The following is a 12,979-nucleotide window of genomic DNA, read 5'->3' on the forward strand; positions in this document are numbered from 1 at the left end:
TCCAAGAATTATCTAAGAATTGATACCTCCAGAGAGCACCCTCTGGTTTTTGCGCTGCAGGGGTCTTATCCGTCAAGTGGAGGAGGAGTCAGTGGTGACCTTCCTTTTACTCCTGGAGCAGCACTGTTTGTTAAATGCCATCCATTTGTCCATTAGCGCAACTTGTCAGGAATTGCTGTTTATCTCCCCCCCCTCCACCACCGTTCACCTTGTCTCTTCAGCTCGATTATGAGCCACCTGAGAGGAGGGCTCTTATCTCATACCACCTTCTATTGTTAGTAACTGAAATTAGTGTGATGCACTTGGTGGCATCCGGGACACTCCCTCTAATGCTGAAGGTAACCCTGCACATCGTGGGCTGGGTGAAGAGACAGCACACCCTCCGTGGGGTCCACGGGAGACGCACTCAGGAGGCAGAATTTCTTGGAAAGGCTGACAGGTGGAAACAACGTGCTTGTTAAATCAGGCGTGTTGGATGGGGGAGGGGTTGGAGGCAGCTGTGCAAAAGCAGTTCCGTTTCGAGCTTCACGCCGCTTTCAAAACCAGGTTTGGAAGCCTCACTCCTTGGCCTGCCCCTTCCGCCGCTGGTATTCATTCATGTGTATTCGCTCAGTAATAGAGTCCTTACTATGTGCTAAGGTTCTAAAAAATTCAGCAAAGAATAAGAGGTCCTGCCCTCAGAGCGAGTGAGGAAGCTGGTACAGCAGCAGTCATGTTGTAAGGCATGGGGACCACTACAGTCTCCTACTCACTGTGTCTCAGGAGCTCAGAGGTTCTGGGTTTAGGTTAGGGGGCGTTGCCAGGCCTTTGGGGTTTGCTTTAACTTCTCGTGTTTGAAAAAAACAAACAACAAAAACCCGAGTTGGAGAGAGCTTTAGAGCCAGCCAGACTTGGGCTTTAAGTCCTGGTTCTGCCCTTGACTGTGGGACCCGGGAGGAGGTTTCTAAGCCCTGACACCGGTGGCCTCACGGGCCTGTTCTCGGTTACTGCCTCTCAGCATGGAAGCACGCTTCAGTACGTGCTTGCTGATAACAGAACTTCATTCGCCGTCTCTCCTTTGAGGTGAGCATGACGTGAAGCTTTCTCAGCAGAGGGTGCGGGAGGAAGAGGCCTTGTCCTCTTCAGCACTGGCGGGGGGCCGGGGACATGGCTGTGTGGTTAGCCGGTAGGGCCTGCCCCAGCTTCAGAGCCCAGAACACGGTCCATCGGCGGCCTTGTAGCCTTGGCCTAGCGACAGCCGTCCTACCATCCTCGCGGATACCGCAGCCCTGCGCGGCCAGCCCGCCCGGAGGGCTTCCTGCCTGCCCTGACGTCCAGACTACCTCCACGAGTCCCCGCGTGGCCCATACACAGGGCTGGCGTTCCCTCTCACTACCCCTACCATATGTAGCCCACCTACTCGGAAGGCCTCTGCCACTGCCGGTCCCCGACCACCACCGCACACCGGGGCACCGTGTGCCGATTGCTGACTCCCTGCCTACCCACAGAAGGGTGGTGTGTGGCTCGCCCAGCAATGCCGCATCAGCTCTGGCCTGGCCAAACCTGCAAACGTCTCTGCTACCTGGTGGCCTCATTACACCTTCCGCAACTACATCTGTACCCCTTGCAAGTGGTCCCTCCTTGGTACTCTCCCTCCCATAGAGCACCTTAGGCTTTCCCGCTATCTTGCAGCTACTCTTCTACTGCAGTTAACAATCCTCTATACTCAACTCCCCTTATTTAACCTAATGTGTGGTTTCTGTTTCCTGAGTGGACCCAGGCTATTGACCTCATCGGTAAAGAAGAGATGCTAACATCAGTATTTCAGATTTATTTTTACCAATCAAATGAGAAAGCCAACGTAAAGCCCAAAGAGCAGAGCTCTGCTCATTCGAGTCGCTCTGTTTTCTGCCTTAGCCACTACTGTCTTCTCACAGAACAAGGGAAACGAATGTCAGTGAGTTCCAGGCACTTGACAGGATAGTGCTGACGTGCGTGTGGTTAGCCTTAGAGGAAGAGACCGAGGGTCAGAGAGGCTAAAGAGGTTACGTGGGGTCGTGAATGCAATATGGGATTAAGCTGAAGCCCAGGCGGCCAGTCCTGAGTCCACACATCACGCTGGGTTTCCACGAGAGCCCTAAACTCTCCTCCTCACCTGAATAAGGACAATTTCCCTACATAACAAAACCACCTGAGTCTCACCACTCACTCCGTGATGAGAATAGCTGAGCAGCAGGAGAATGGTTTGCTGGAGTTCTTTCATAATGACTTAACTAAGAGATCTCCCCCTGAGAGAAAGGTCTGACTCATCTGAAAGGTGGGAGCCTGTGGTTTCCCTTTCTCTGAGTTGGCCTCTGAGGAGGCTGCCCTTGGAATGGATGCTGGGAGCCTCAGCAAGTATGCGCTGGGCTGTGAAAGGCTCTGCTTTGAGAACGTCCCATTGGCTACAGTCACATTTTATGGAGTTTCACATCAGCAGTGAACCAATTTGTATGGCTGCTTGCTTGAACCTAACTTCCAAAAGGCCAGCAGTCGTCTATGTTCACTGATGCTTCTCCAATCCTTAGAACAGCTTGGTGTACAGTAGGTGCTCAGTAAATACTCGAGTGGATGAATTCTTCACGGTCAAGGATTCGCTGTATTTCTTCATGTGTGGAACTTCACTAGGCTATTTTAAAGTAGGATTTTATTAAAAGGTAGAGAGGGGAGGAATCAGTCTACCTTCGTAGGAACAGGACTCTCCTGTAAATCAAGGCATGATACACCATGGTTATGATATATCCCAATGACCAAACCACCCTAATCAAAGCTTACTTCTCCTGTGTTTCATCCTCTCCAGGTTTATCAGCCTAAGCTCTGATACGCTAGTTAGCAATAATGGGTGGGTAATGTCCCAGTTAGTAACATAGTGGCTTTTTGACTGGAGCCCTTTGGAAAAAATTGTCCAGTACCTGGCAGAGAATTCTACACATGGCAGCTAGTCCTTAAATGTTGGGCACTGATGTTGTGATGATGACAAGATCTTAAAGGGCTGACATGGGTAGTGGAAGCTCAGGCAGGGAAGAAGGCTCAGGAGAGGGTCCTGGTGTTTTTGATCAGATAATCTCCCTTCACCTCTCAAATCATGACCAGGAAGCTACCCATGCTTTCTATGCTTTTAATAGTTCAGTAGATTTGTGCTATAGCTCAAAAAAAAAAAAAAAAAACCCAACAAAACCAAATTAGCAAACGAAAAGAACATTCTCTACACGTTATAGATGTTCAGGTATAGAGGGGAAACCATGAACACATTAAAGTCCTGGACACTTAAAAAACAAAACCAAAACCAAAAAAAACAACTTATTTACCAGAAATTTATTTTCCCTCTTCCATTTTCATATGATGGAAAAAAAATATAGAGTTTCTTTTAGAAACACAGGATGTGAACCAGCAGTGCCTCTGCTTGTGGCTAGAAGTCTCTTAAGAGAGAGCTGTCCCAAAGACAGAAGCAGATGAAAGCTCAAACCCTTTCAAATTTAGAGGTTTAATGGGTGAAGTTGGGTAGATCTGACTCGTGCGTGGTGTTCATTCATTTTACTGATTCCTTCAAGTGTTTATGGAGCCCCTGCTAGGTGCCAACCACGGTACCAGGCCTTAAACAGCCTAGAATGGGAGCTCCCTGCAGATGAGCATTTTGCCTGTATTGTATCCCATCACCTGGGATACTTTCTAGCACGTTGGAGGTATTCAGGAAATATTTGAACTGATGAATGGTCCTAGCACTCACGGAATTTATAGCACAGGAAACTAAATTTCTTATTCAGCACTTTTATGCCAACCAAATGCGTTAAATGAACATCAGGGTACCTTTCAGGAGAAGAGGAGAGGTGAATCACTGGCTGCAGGCAGCCTTGGGGAGTATGGAAAACAGGAGTGGTACGCTGTTTTCCTGTTTCCTACTGGCGGTGTGGAAAGGGATTGACTGATTCTCACATGTGATTTATGGGAATAAGTATCAGGACCCTGGAGCTACGTGTATTTCAGCTCTACCGTTGTCGTGCGCTGGGGGAGAGCCTCGCCTCCCCTCTTTAAGCCCAGTCATCGATTCCCGCACAGTAACAGGGCTGCTTCAGAGCAGGAGTCCTGGGGGGCAGAGAAGGAGGTGCTTGCCCCCAATCAGCGATTCCCTTCTCCTTGGCTGGGCATAATTCTGATATGTTTACAAATAATCAATGAGCTAAAAGTTTCAAGAGGCAAGAATTTAAACTGAGTTTACTTCTTTGAACAATATCCAATGTCGCAGGACAGTCAGATAGTACCATGATGAGTTCACTCCTCGAAAAGTGAGACTTATTCTGTCCTCCCCCGCCTTCCTCACTTTCTCTTTCCCTGTCTGTATATCTCTTCCCCCAAACCCAAGAAGTCCTGAACCCCCTACTTCTTGTGGATATGGTTTGCCTGCCAGAGGGCATCTGTCTTAAAGTGGGTGAGGCACTTCAAGATTTTACAACCTTCCTGGGGCAGAAATGATTGGCAGTGCTGAAGGCCAATCATAACTCCATTACTTCATTAGAGGTGGGTTCAAAAGACATGCCTCTTTAGTCATTAACCAGCAAGCTGGCCTACTCAGGGGACAGAGATTGCTCATTGCTACTTTACAAGCACTGCATATTTTGTTATGATTATGTGAAATTTCCTTCTGAAAAGATTCACAAGCTCTTGTGACTTGATCAAAAAAGTTAACATGTAATCTAACATAATTCCATCTTTTTTCCTGCGAGATGGGAAAAAAAATCATTACGTGATTGTCAGTAGGCCTTTTGCTTTTAACGGGGAATTTGACCAAGGACCCCCTGGAACGTACAGTTGCTTTAAACTTTTCTTCAGGATGTCTCTAATAGCTAGAGTTTGGGGATTAATGTTTAGATCTCAATCATTCCTTCTCTTATTGTCTGAGATTATAGTCATCAGGGATTAACACTCTTGGGATTGCAGTTATGCCCTATTGTGGGATCTCCCAGGAACAATTCTACTAATACCACTTTTCATCTTCTAGGTGCAAATTCAGGAAACAGTCAGGGAGCAGATCTCTCTCAGCCGAATGCCAGCTTTCTCAGAGCCTACTGGGGAGGAGTCTGCATTTACTATGACCACAATAGATTCCTTCTCCAATTTAGGAGGGATTGACACGAAAAATGCATCGGCCCAACACCTGGAGGTAGAAAGGTGTACCCAAGGCTCACGGCACGAAGAAAACCAAGATGGAGAAGACAGCACCCCTGGATGTCCCAGGGGAGACCTAGGGTGTGAGCTGAGCATCCTAGAAGCCAATAGCGAAAATATGCCCCCCTGTGAGCCGTCGGCACCTCTCCCCCAGGAGAACAGCGCTGACCCCGGGGAGACCCGAGCTCCCTCTCTTGCTTCCCCTGAACTTGTACATACCGTCCCCACCTTGGAAACTGCGTGTGCTGGGCCAAGAGACAGAGTGACAGCGTGTTTCCTGGGCCGTCCTGAGGCAGGTGACCAAGAAGCATGTGATACTGTGAGCTCTCCTGTTGGAGCCCCAGCTGGTAAATATTTGCCTCAAGAAATGTGCTCCATGGACTTCGAGCTGGCAGGTCAAAGCAAAGTGTCTGATTTGTGTTCTTCTGATGACAAGGCGCTGAATGTTCTTTCTCAAACACAAGGTTCTGAGCTTCCACAGTCTACATACGGAAGCAGCAGTGAGAGAACCTCTGCCGTGTTCCCTCTTTTTATCAGTACTCTCACCTGGAACATTTCACAGAAAGCCAGTAGAGGTGCCGCTGGGGAAAATGTCTCCAAGGTGGAGGGTTCCACCTCCACGTTGGCCTCCATGGTAAAGGCTGGTCAGGAGAGGCTGAGCCCCAGTCACTCAGGTGGGCTCGAGGAAAGACAGCCTCTGTCTTCTGAGAATGACTCTTTGGAACGGTCTAAAGAAGGTGGTGATGAGAGCTCTAGCTCCGGTGCCCTGGTCACTGCAGACACACCAGCCAGTCATAGTTCAACAGCGAAGTTTCCTCAGGAGAAGCCAACAACATTAATTGCTAACCTTGAGTGTTTTGAGGTGACTGGGGAGAGTGAGGACACATCCACTGTTACCATTGCCACCAAAGGCCACCCACCCAAATACCTCCCTGTTTCAGTTGCTGGGAGCAGCCATGTAGGTGGCCCTGACGAGAGCTTATCTCGGGCACCAGATGACAATATGTCTCGACTTCCTTCCAATGCACAGTTGGGTCATATTTTAAATGGTTCTACAACTGAATCTTCAAAAGGGCTAGCGTGTGTGGCTCCCAGTGGACCAGGAATCCACGTCCACGTTCCTCAGCTCCCAGAGGGAGAGGATTTCGGTAGCAATTCCCCTCTTCAGATTGATAACCAGTCTGGAAAAAAGAGCCAGACCGTGCACAGAGCAGACACTAGGAGCCTTGAAGAGAATTTCCAAGAAAAAGGAAGTGAAACAACACAGAGGGTCCAGCAGGTTTCTCTTGGTGAAAACTTCCAAGAGAGCTTGCCCACGACCTCTGCTGTACAAGGGGAAATAAACCTGGTACTCTCGGACCACTCACCGGCCAACTCCAGGGAGGGGCGAGAACAGAGCTCGGGCCTGGGGACTCGTGTGCCCATGGGGGCTGAATCTACGATGGAAGATGATAGTCAGGCTCTGAGTAATGTTCCTTCTCTCTCTAATACCCTTCGGGGGGAGTCTAAAGAGAGCGGGCCAGGATATGGGGAAGCAGGTAAAAAGCTGAAGATTATAACTCTAGAGGCTTCCATTTCAGAAACCTGGCCACCAAGACAACTGACAGATTCTAAGTGCAAGGAGTCAGAACCTAGTCTCATCCCTGGCAGGGTCTGGGCTGTATCTGACGTTCTAAAGGCTGATGCGGCCGTGCCTGAACCGGGCCCCTCTGAGGCAGCGTCAGCCTGTAGTCCTCGGGCTGAGTCTGGCTCAGCAATTGCTAATAACAGAGAAATCCATAAAGGTGAAGACCTAGCTGGCCATGCAAACTGGAGTTGTCTTTCCTCCCAGTGTCTGAGCCAACCCAGACTCCTGGAGTCCTCTGTGGACCCTGTAGATGAAAAAGAATTATGTGTCACAGACTTGCTATCAGAGGCTTCCAGAACTGGAAGGAAGGAAAATGTTAACAGTGTAAGTCAAAACCAAGAGGAAAGCCAACTCAAGATGGATCGCCCTGCCTTCTTTAAACAGTTCCTGACCTGCCCTAAAATCTTAGAGTCCTCTGTAGATCCCACTGATGAAACAAGCGTGGAGTGGGCCAGGGTGGAAACACCAGAGCCTTCTGAATCCACACTGGGGGCCATCAGAGTGGAGAGTAAGTTGAATGATGGAAACCTGGGCCAGAGAGTAGATGTCCAACCATCCATCTTGCAAGTTCCGTGCCCCCGGCAAAGTGGGGAAGCCATTCCAAGTGAAAACAGCATCAGCCGAGACCAAGGGCACGGTGGGGGAGAGGGGGCAAGGCAAAGTCAACATGACAAAGCAAAGGGGGACGTACAGTCTGCCATTTTGCCTGTCCTGTGTCCTGTCAAAGGTGGGGAAACGATTCCAAGGGGACGTGGCAGAAGCCAAATACAAGAAGGCAGTGAGAGGCTCTTAGCGGAGTCTGAACAAAATAATAATAACAAAGCAGAATTAGTTTCCCCCACTTTACCTCTTTCTAGCGGTCTTGCAAGAATGACTCCCACCTCTGGAGTTGATACTCACAGCTCCCCAAGTCAAAGTCATGACCTCCCTGAGAATGATTTAGTGGAGCCCAGAAACCATCAATGTGCGTTTTCTGACTCAAAGGAAGGGGGAGCTAGTGAGAGTGAGTGTGGGAAACATGTGGCCCCTTCTAGTGGTCTCACTTGGGGGCCTTTTACTTCATCTCTTGAAGGAAGCATCACAGGCTTTTCAAGAAGCCACAAAATTGAGGAACATAAAATAGAGGAGCCCCCAGTTGGGAAAACCAAACCCACAAGCACGTCTGGCTGCCCGGCAGCAACGCTCATGTCCGGAGAATGTGCATCAGAGAAAGTTCCTAAGATGCTGCAGGACCCCTGCCAGCAGGGCTCCACCCTTGGCCGTGGGAAAATGTCAAGGGAGGAGAAGGTGGGCCCTCTGGTGGCCCAAGCTGGCTGCCTCCCCAGGGCCCCTCCAGCAGTGACTGGGTCAGAGGAGGCCAAGGGGAAGCAAGAAACCCCAGGGAGTGGACACGTAGCTGAGGCAGTAAAGAAGAAAATTCTGTCCAGGGTGGCCGCCCTGAGGCTGAGATTGGAAGAGAAAGAAAACGCCAGAAAGAACTCAACCTTTCTTAAAAAGAGTCCTAAACTCGAAACATCGGTATCACGCACAGATGAGAAAAAAGACTCCAAAAGGCCACCTTGCAAAAGCGAAGGGACAGGTGAGGCTGTGTTGCTTCCTGTCACTGTTAAAGTTTGGGTTTGTTGCCCTGATGTCAAGTTCGTGTGTCCTCCTGAGCCCTTGCAGTTAAGGCGCGTGTCCACTGGGGAGGCCTCGGGTGCTACGGCTCTGACCAGTGACCTGGCCTGCAGGCCCTGGGGTCTCAAACTTGAGCGGCCTCAGGATCCCCTGGAGGGCTTGTTAAGACAGGTTGCTGGACGCAACCCCAGAGTTCCTGATTCCGGAGAAAGTGCTTTTCTAACGAGTTCTTGGGTGATGTGCCGGGAGGACCACTGATACAGGCTGCCTTGTGGGTATGCTTAACCGAGGGAGCGTGATTACTACGCCTTTCTGTTTAATTATCCTTCAAAAAATTTTTTTAAAGAAACAGAAGCATTAAACAGTGTAGCTAATTAGTGTAATTAACTAGACCACATGCTAAACAGGATTTACAGAAAAACATTTGGGTACAGTCCAGCAGTCTCCTTTTAATCATTATTTTTTCATTAGAAGTGGCTGATTGGATGTTGGGTTTTCTTCCAAATTTGAGTATAAAGTTTCTTTCCTACTCGCCCCCCCCTTTGAGCCGGTAGTCCCCCCGGATTGCTGTTCCAGGTTTCAGACCACTTGAGGCTCAGAGCCCCGGTAACTGCAGTCAATTCTGCTTCTCCTGGAGAACCCAGTCAATGCCACATTCCATCCCATCACGCAGATTTCAGGCTCCTCTTCCTGAGCTCTTTCGCTTCCCATGAAACCTGGCAGAAGTCAGAAGAGATTGCAGCCAGGTAACGTGCCCGAGCTGTAGCAGAGCGCCGCGGCCCTCCCTAAGCCCCGGGGAGACACTTTTCCTCTTACCTGAGTGCTTGATGTGTTCCCAGACCTCAGCAAACGGGCCCACAGCCCTTGCTGCTGAAAAGATCAAATACAAAACTGCTTTCCGAGTTTTAAAACATTTAGAGGGCTCCCCTGGTGGCGCAGTGGTTGAGAGTCCGCCTGCCGATGCAGGGGACGCGGGTTCGTGCCCCGGTCCGGGAAGATCCCACATGCCGCGGAGCGGCTGGGCCCGTGAGCCGTGGCCGCTGGGCCTGCGCCTCCGGAGCCTGTGCTCCGCAACGGGAGAGGCCACAGCAGTGAGAGGCCCGCGTACCAGAAAATAATAAAGAAATTTAAAAAAAAACATTTAGAGAGAATGAAAGCATGTTTTCAAGAGATCTCAAGTGGTTTCAGCCCAGAGGAAAAAAAATCTTATTTGGAATTCTTGTCTGTTTCCGTGGGAGAAAGCACCATCCAGGTGCTGTTGGAGGATTTGATCCCCGGAACTGCCCAGCCTCCCCAGGCGTGCAGGGCTGCAACCACAGGGTGCACAGCCTTCTGGGGGTGGGGTGGGTAGGAGTTAGGAGTGTGTGTGTGTGTGTGTGTGTGTTGGGATGTTACGCATGACTTGGATAACTTGGAAAGAAATGGAACAAACTTGAGTTAAACTTTTTTTCCACATTCAAAGCTTAGTACAACCAAAGCTTTATAGTCACGGGGGACTTCTCTATCCTTTACCCTCAGCACTTGGCCAGAATATACACAGCAGACAAACCTAGCTTCCTTCTTGAGCCTCATTTTAGCTCCCTCTTTTTTTCTAAAAAAAAATTCATTTTATTTACTTATTTTTGGCTGTGTTGGGTCTTCGTTTCTGTGCGAGGACTTTCCCTAGTTGTGGGAAGTGGGGGCCAGTCTTCATCGCGGTGCGCGGGCCTCTCACTGTCGTGGCCTCGCGTTGCAGAGCACAGGCTCCAGACGCGCAGGCTCAGCGGCCATGGCTCACGGGCCCAGCCGCTCCGCGGCACGTGGGATCTTCCCGGACCGGGGCACGAACCCGTGTCCCCTGCATTGGCAGACAGATTCTTAACCACTGCGCCACCAGGGAAGTCCCTCTATTTTTTTCCCCCCCTCCATCCCCCACAGTCAGGTGTCCTTTCCCAAATCCCTGAGGCCTCCTGACCACGCCGGCTTCCTATCCTAGACCCTCATTTAGTTCTGCCCATTTTATGCCTTTCCCTGAATTCCCCTCCCCCAATGTTGTCTTCAGAACTTACAACGGGTTGTGGACAGGGTTGGGCAGCCTTAGGAACACTTAGGTATCGGCGAATCACCCAGGAAGGGCCCTGGAGGAAATATGTCCCAGGTGGGGCAGTGGGCTTGGTCAAGACTCTGGAGCGAGAGCTTGACACCGTGGGCCAGAGCACCTGGCTCTGGCAGCTAGGTAGGGCCAGATGAAGTGAAATGAGTTTTGCCGTCAGTAAGGACTTGGTATATTTAATCTTTCTCCCATAGTATTGTTAGTACCCTGAGCTACTCTCTAATGCAAGAATTTGTTACCCAAGTGCCCCCTTATTACTTCCTGGGAAGAAAATAAGCTTTTAAATACGCGCTGTTATCCAAGCCAAGTCTGTTGCCAAGAGATGGGAGGCACATTTAACCCATTAACCATCTCACAGTAGTGGAATCTGAGGCAGCAGAGCAAACAAAGCATCGCTTTTGATGACTTTTGGCTTGGCTGTGGATTCTATAACATTTTGTTACCAAAGCTGTGTAATTATGAAACTCGGTGTGAAATAGACCGACAACCACGTTTCCAGTAACCTCTACCTGCCGAAGTATTCTGACCACCTGGCTGTGTTAGCCATCCTCCTCTTGTCTAGGCTGCCGCCCAGTGGCTGCCCTGAGTAATTACACCTAACCCCTGGGAATTGTGTATTGCTCCTATTTCATTCAAGTAGACAGTTCTCTTTCGCTAATGAAATTGATATCCTAATGGATTTCAGTGATGTCCGATATCTTTCTGCAAAGATAAGTGTGATCAAGGGGAAAGATGGATGAATATTCTTCAGCAAATGACTTATTGCTGTTGCCTTTTACACCTGGGGGCTTAGCGACGTTACTTGGCTAGTCCAGATTTTATTCTACTTCCTAAGCCCCAGCTTTAATTTTGACCTGGATCGTCTGGTAGTCATAAAAGCATCTTTATTTGGCCCAGATCCTATAGACTCGGTATCTACAACCCCCATCCCTCCCATCATTTTTTTTTTAAAGTTTCAAGTTCTGTTTCACTTTGTGCATTGCAGACCTCACTCAGGAATTTTAAGTAATGAAAAGTGGGAGTTTTCTATTACTGACTTGTTCATTTTCTATCTGTTTAGAAAAGTGCCATCTCCCCTCAGACACCAGATTTCCTCATCCACCAAATGGAGGGTAATAATTATTATCCCTGTCTCTTGGGATTGTAGTGAGAATTAAATGTGATAAAATGGGAAAGTCTCTTGCCCACCCTAAAGCTCTTTGCAATTCTTATAAGAACACTGACCTACAAGTTTCCTGTTTCCAGCTCCGGTATTACTGAAAAAGATCCAGGCTGAGATGTTCCCTGACCACTCTGGAAATGTAAAATTAAGCTGCCAGTTTGCAGAGATTCATGAAGATTCTACTATCTGGTGGATGAAAGATTCCAAGTCGATAGCCCAAGTGCAGAGAAGGTGCGATATCCCCCCCCCCTCGCCAGCCCGGTTACTTTTCACAGTTGGTTGTTTATTTCACAACATGGTTCTAAAGGAAAATAGTAAATTATAGGAAGTAAAAGGAAGATTGAAACAGAAACTCCACACCCAAAGTATCCAAGAAGAGTAAGTAACAAAAGGACGGATACCTGGACAGGGAGGATGGGGAAATATTCTTGCCTTGCCTTGGCTACCGTCATGTTTGGCGGCCTTAGGAAGGCACAAACGTTTCATTACATTTTTTAAAATCAGGGGAACCTGACCAGTCATCTTCTAGTCTGAGGTTCTGTGGTCCCAAGATTAAAGAGCTCTCTTTCATATGCCCGTGTATTTTGCTGTTCTCGTAAATTCCCATTAACCTAACAGAAAGCTAAGAAGGTAAATCAAAAGGAAAAAACAATCCGTGAGGTTACAGAAAAGTGGCATCTACACAGGGTGGTAAGCTGCCATCTCTAAGATGGGAAAACCAGTTTATATCTGGGGCCGTAGGTTAGAGGAGATGAAGAGGAGGAGGGGGAGAGGTGAGAGAGCATCATTGCCCAGAATACCCCGTGTGGAATGAACCTTCCTTAAAGAGCCTTTCCAGCAATACATAAATGCTTGCTCGAGTGAACTGGTGAATCAAGCTTCGTCTTTTGCACCTGAGGAGGTGTGATTCATTCTAGAAACAGACCCCCTGGCTCGATGGAAACCAGCCTAACTCAAACAATTCTCAGAAGCTCCTTTCCGCCAAAGGAGGCCCTAGCTCAGCTCCCTGAGTCACGGGAGGTGTTCTTAACCCACTAATCTTATCACAAATAGGCTGAAAACGTGAGAGAAATCAGTTTTCTGTAAAGTTAAATCAAATGTCTGCTTGGAACACATCTGCAAATTGTTCCAAATGCAACGATGGAAGACTTGAGCTATAATTTCATTTCTGTAACATCACTCCAGAAAAATCCAACTGGGCTATGATTGTAATAAAGCTGCTTGGCCTAAGAGGCCATCATTACCCTGCTTGTCTTATGTAAGGCTTAAGAATTACAGTGAAGAATAAATGGCTTGATTT

At 48.7% G+C, this 12,979-nt stretch overlaps 1 protein-coding gene across 5 annotated transcripts in view; it reads left to right on the forward strand.

Annotated features, from left to right (window-relative positions):
* ALPK2 (alpha kinase 2) overlaps window positions 1–12,979 on the forward strand; it is a 150,072-nt gene that overhangs the window by 98,261 nt on the left and 38,832 nt on the right. For 3 of the 5 annotated variants that reach the window (XM_067014993.1, XM_059040413.2, XM_067014995.1), the window contains exons 5-6: window positions 5,015–8,387; window positions 11,763–11,910. In XM_067014993.1, coding sequence (XP_066871094.1) covers window positions 5,015–8,387; window positions 11,763–11,910 — 3,521 coding nt within the window. The remainder of the gene's footprint in view (window positions 1–5,014; window positions 8,388–11,762; window positions 11,911–12,979) is intronic. The other 2 variants (XM_067014996.1, XM_067014997.1) reach the window with 2 other exon arrangements.

Source organism: Kogia breviceps, chromosome 15 (assembly GCF_026419965.1).
Source record: "Kogia breviceps isolate mKogBre1 chromosome 15, mKogBre1 haplotype 1, whole genome shotgun sequence".
NCBI classification, from domain to species: domain Eukaryota; kingdom Metazoa; phylum Chordata; class Mammalia; order Artiodactyla; family Physeteridae; genus Kogia; species Kogia breviceps.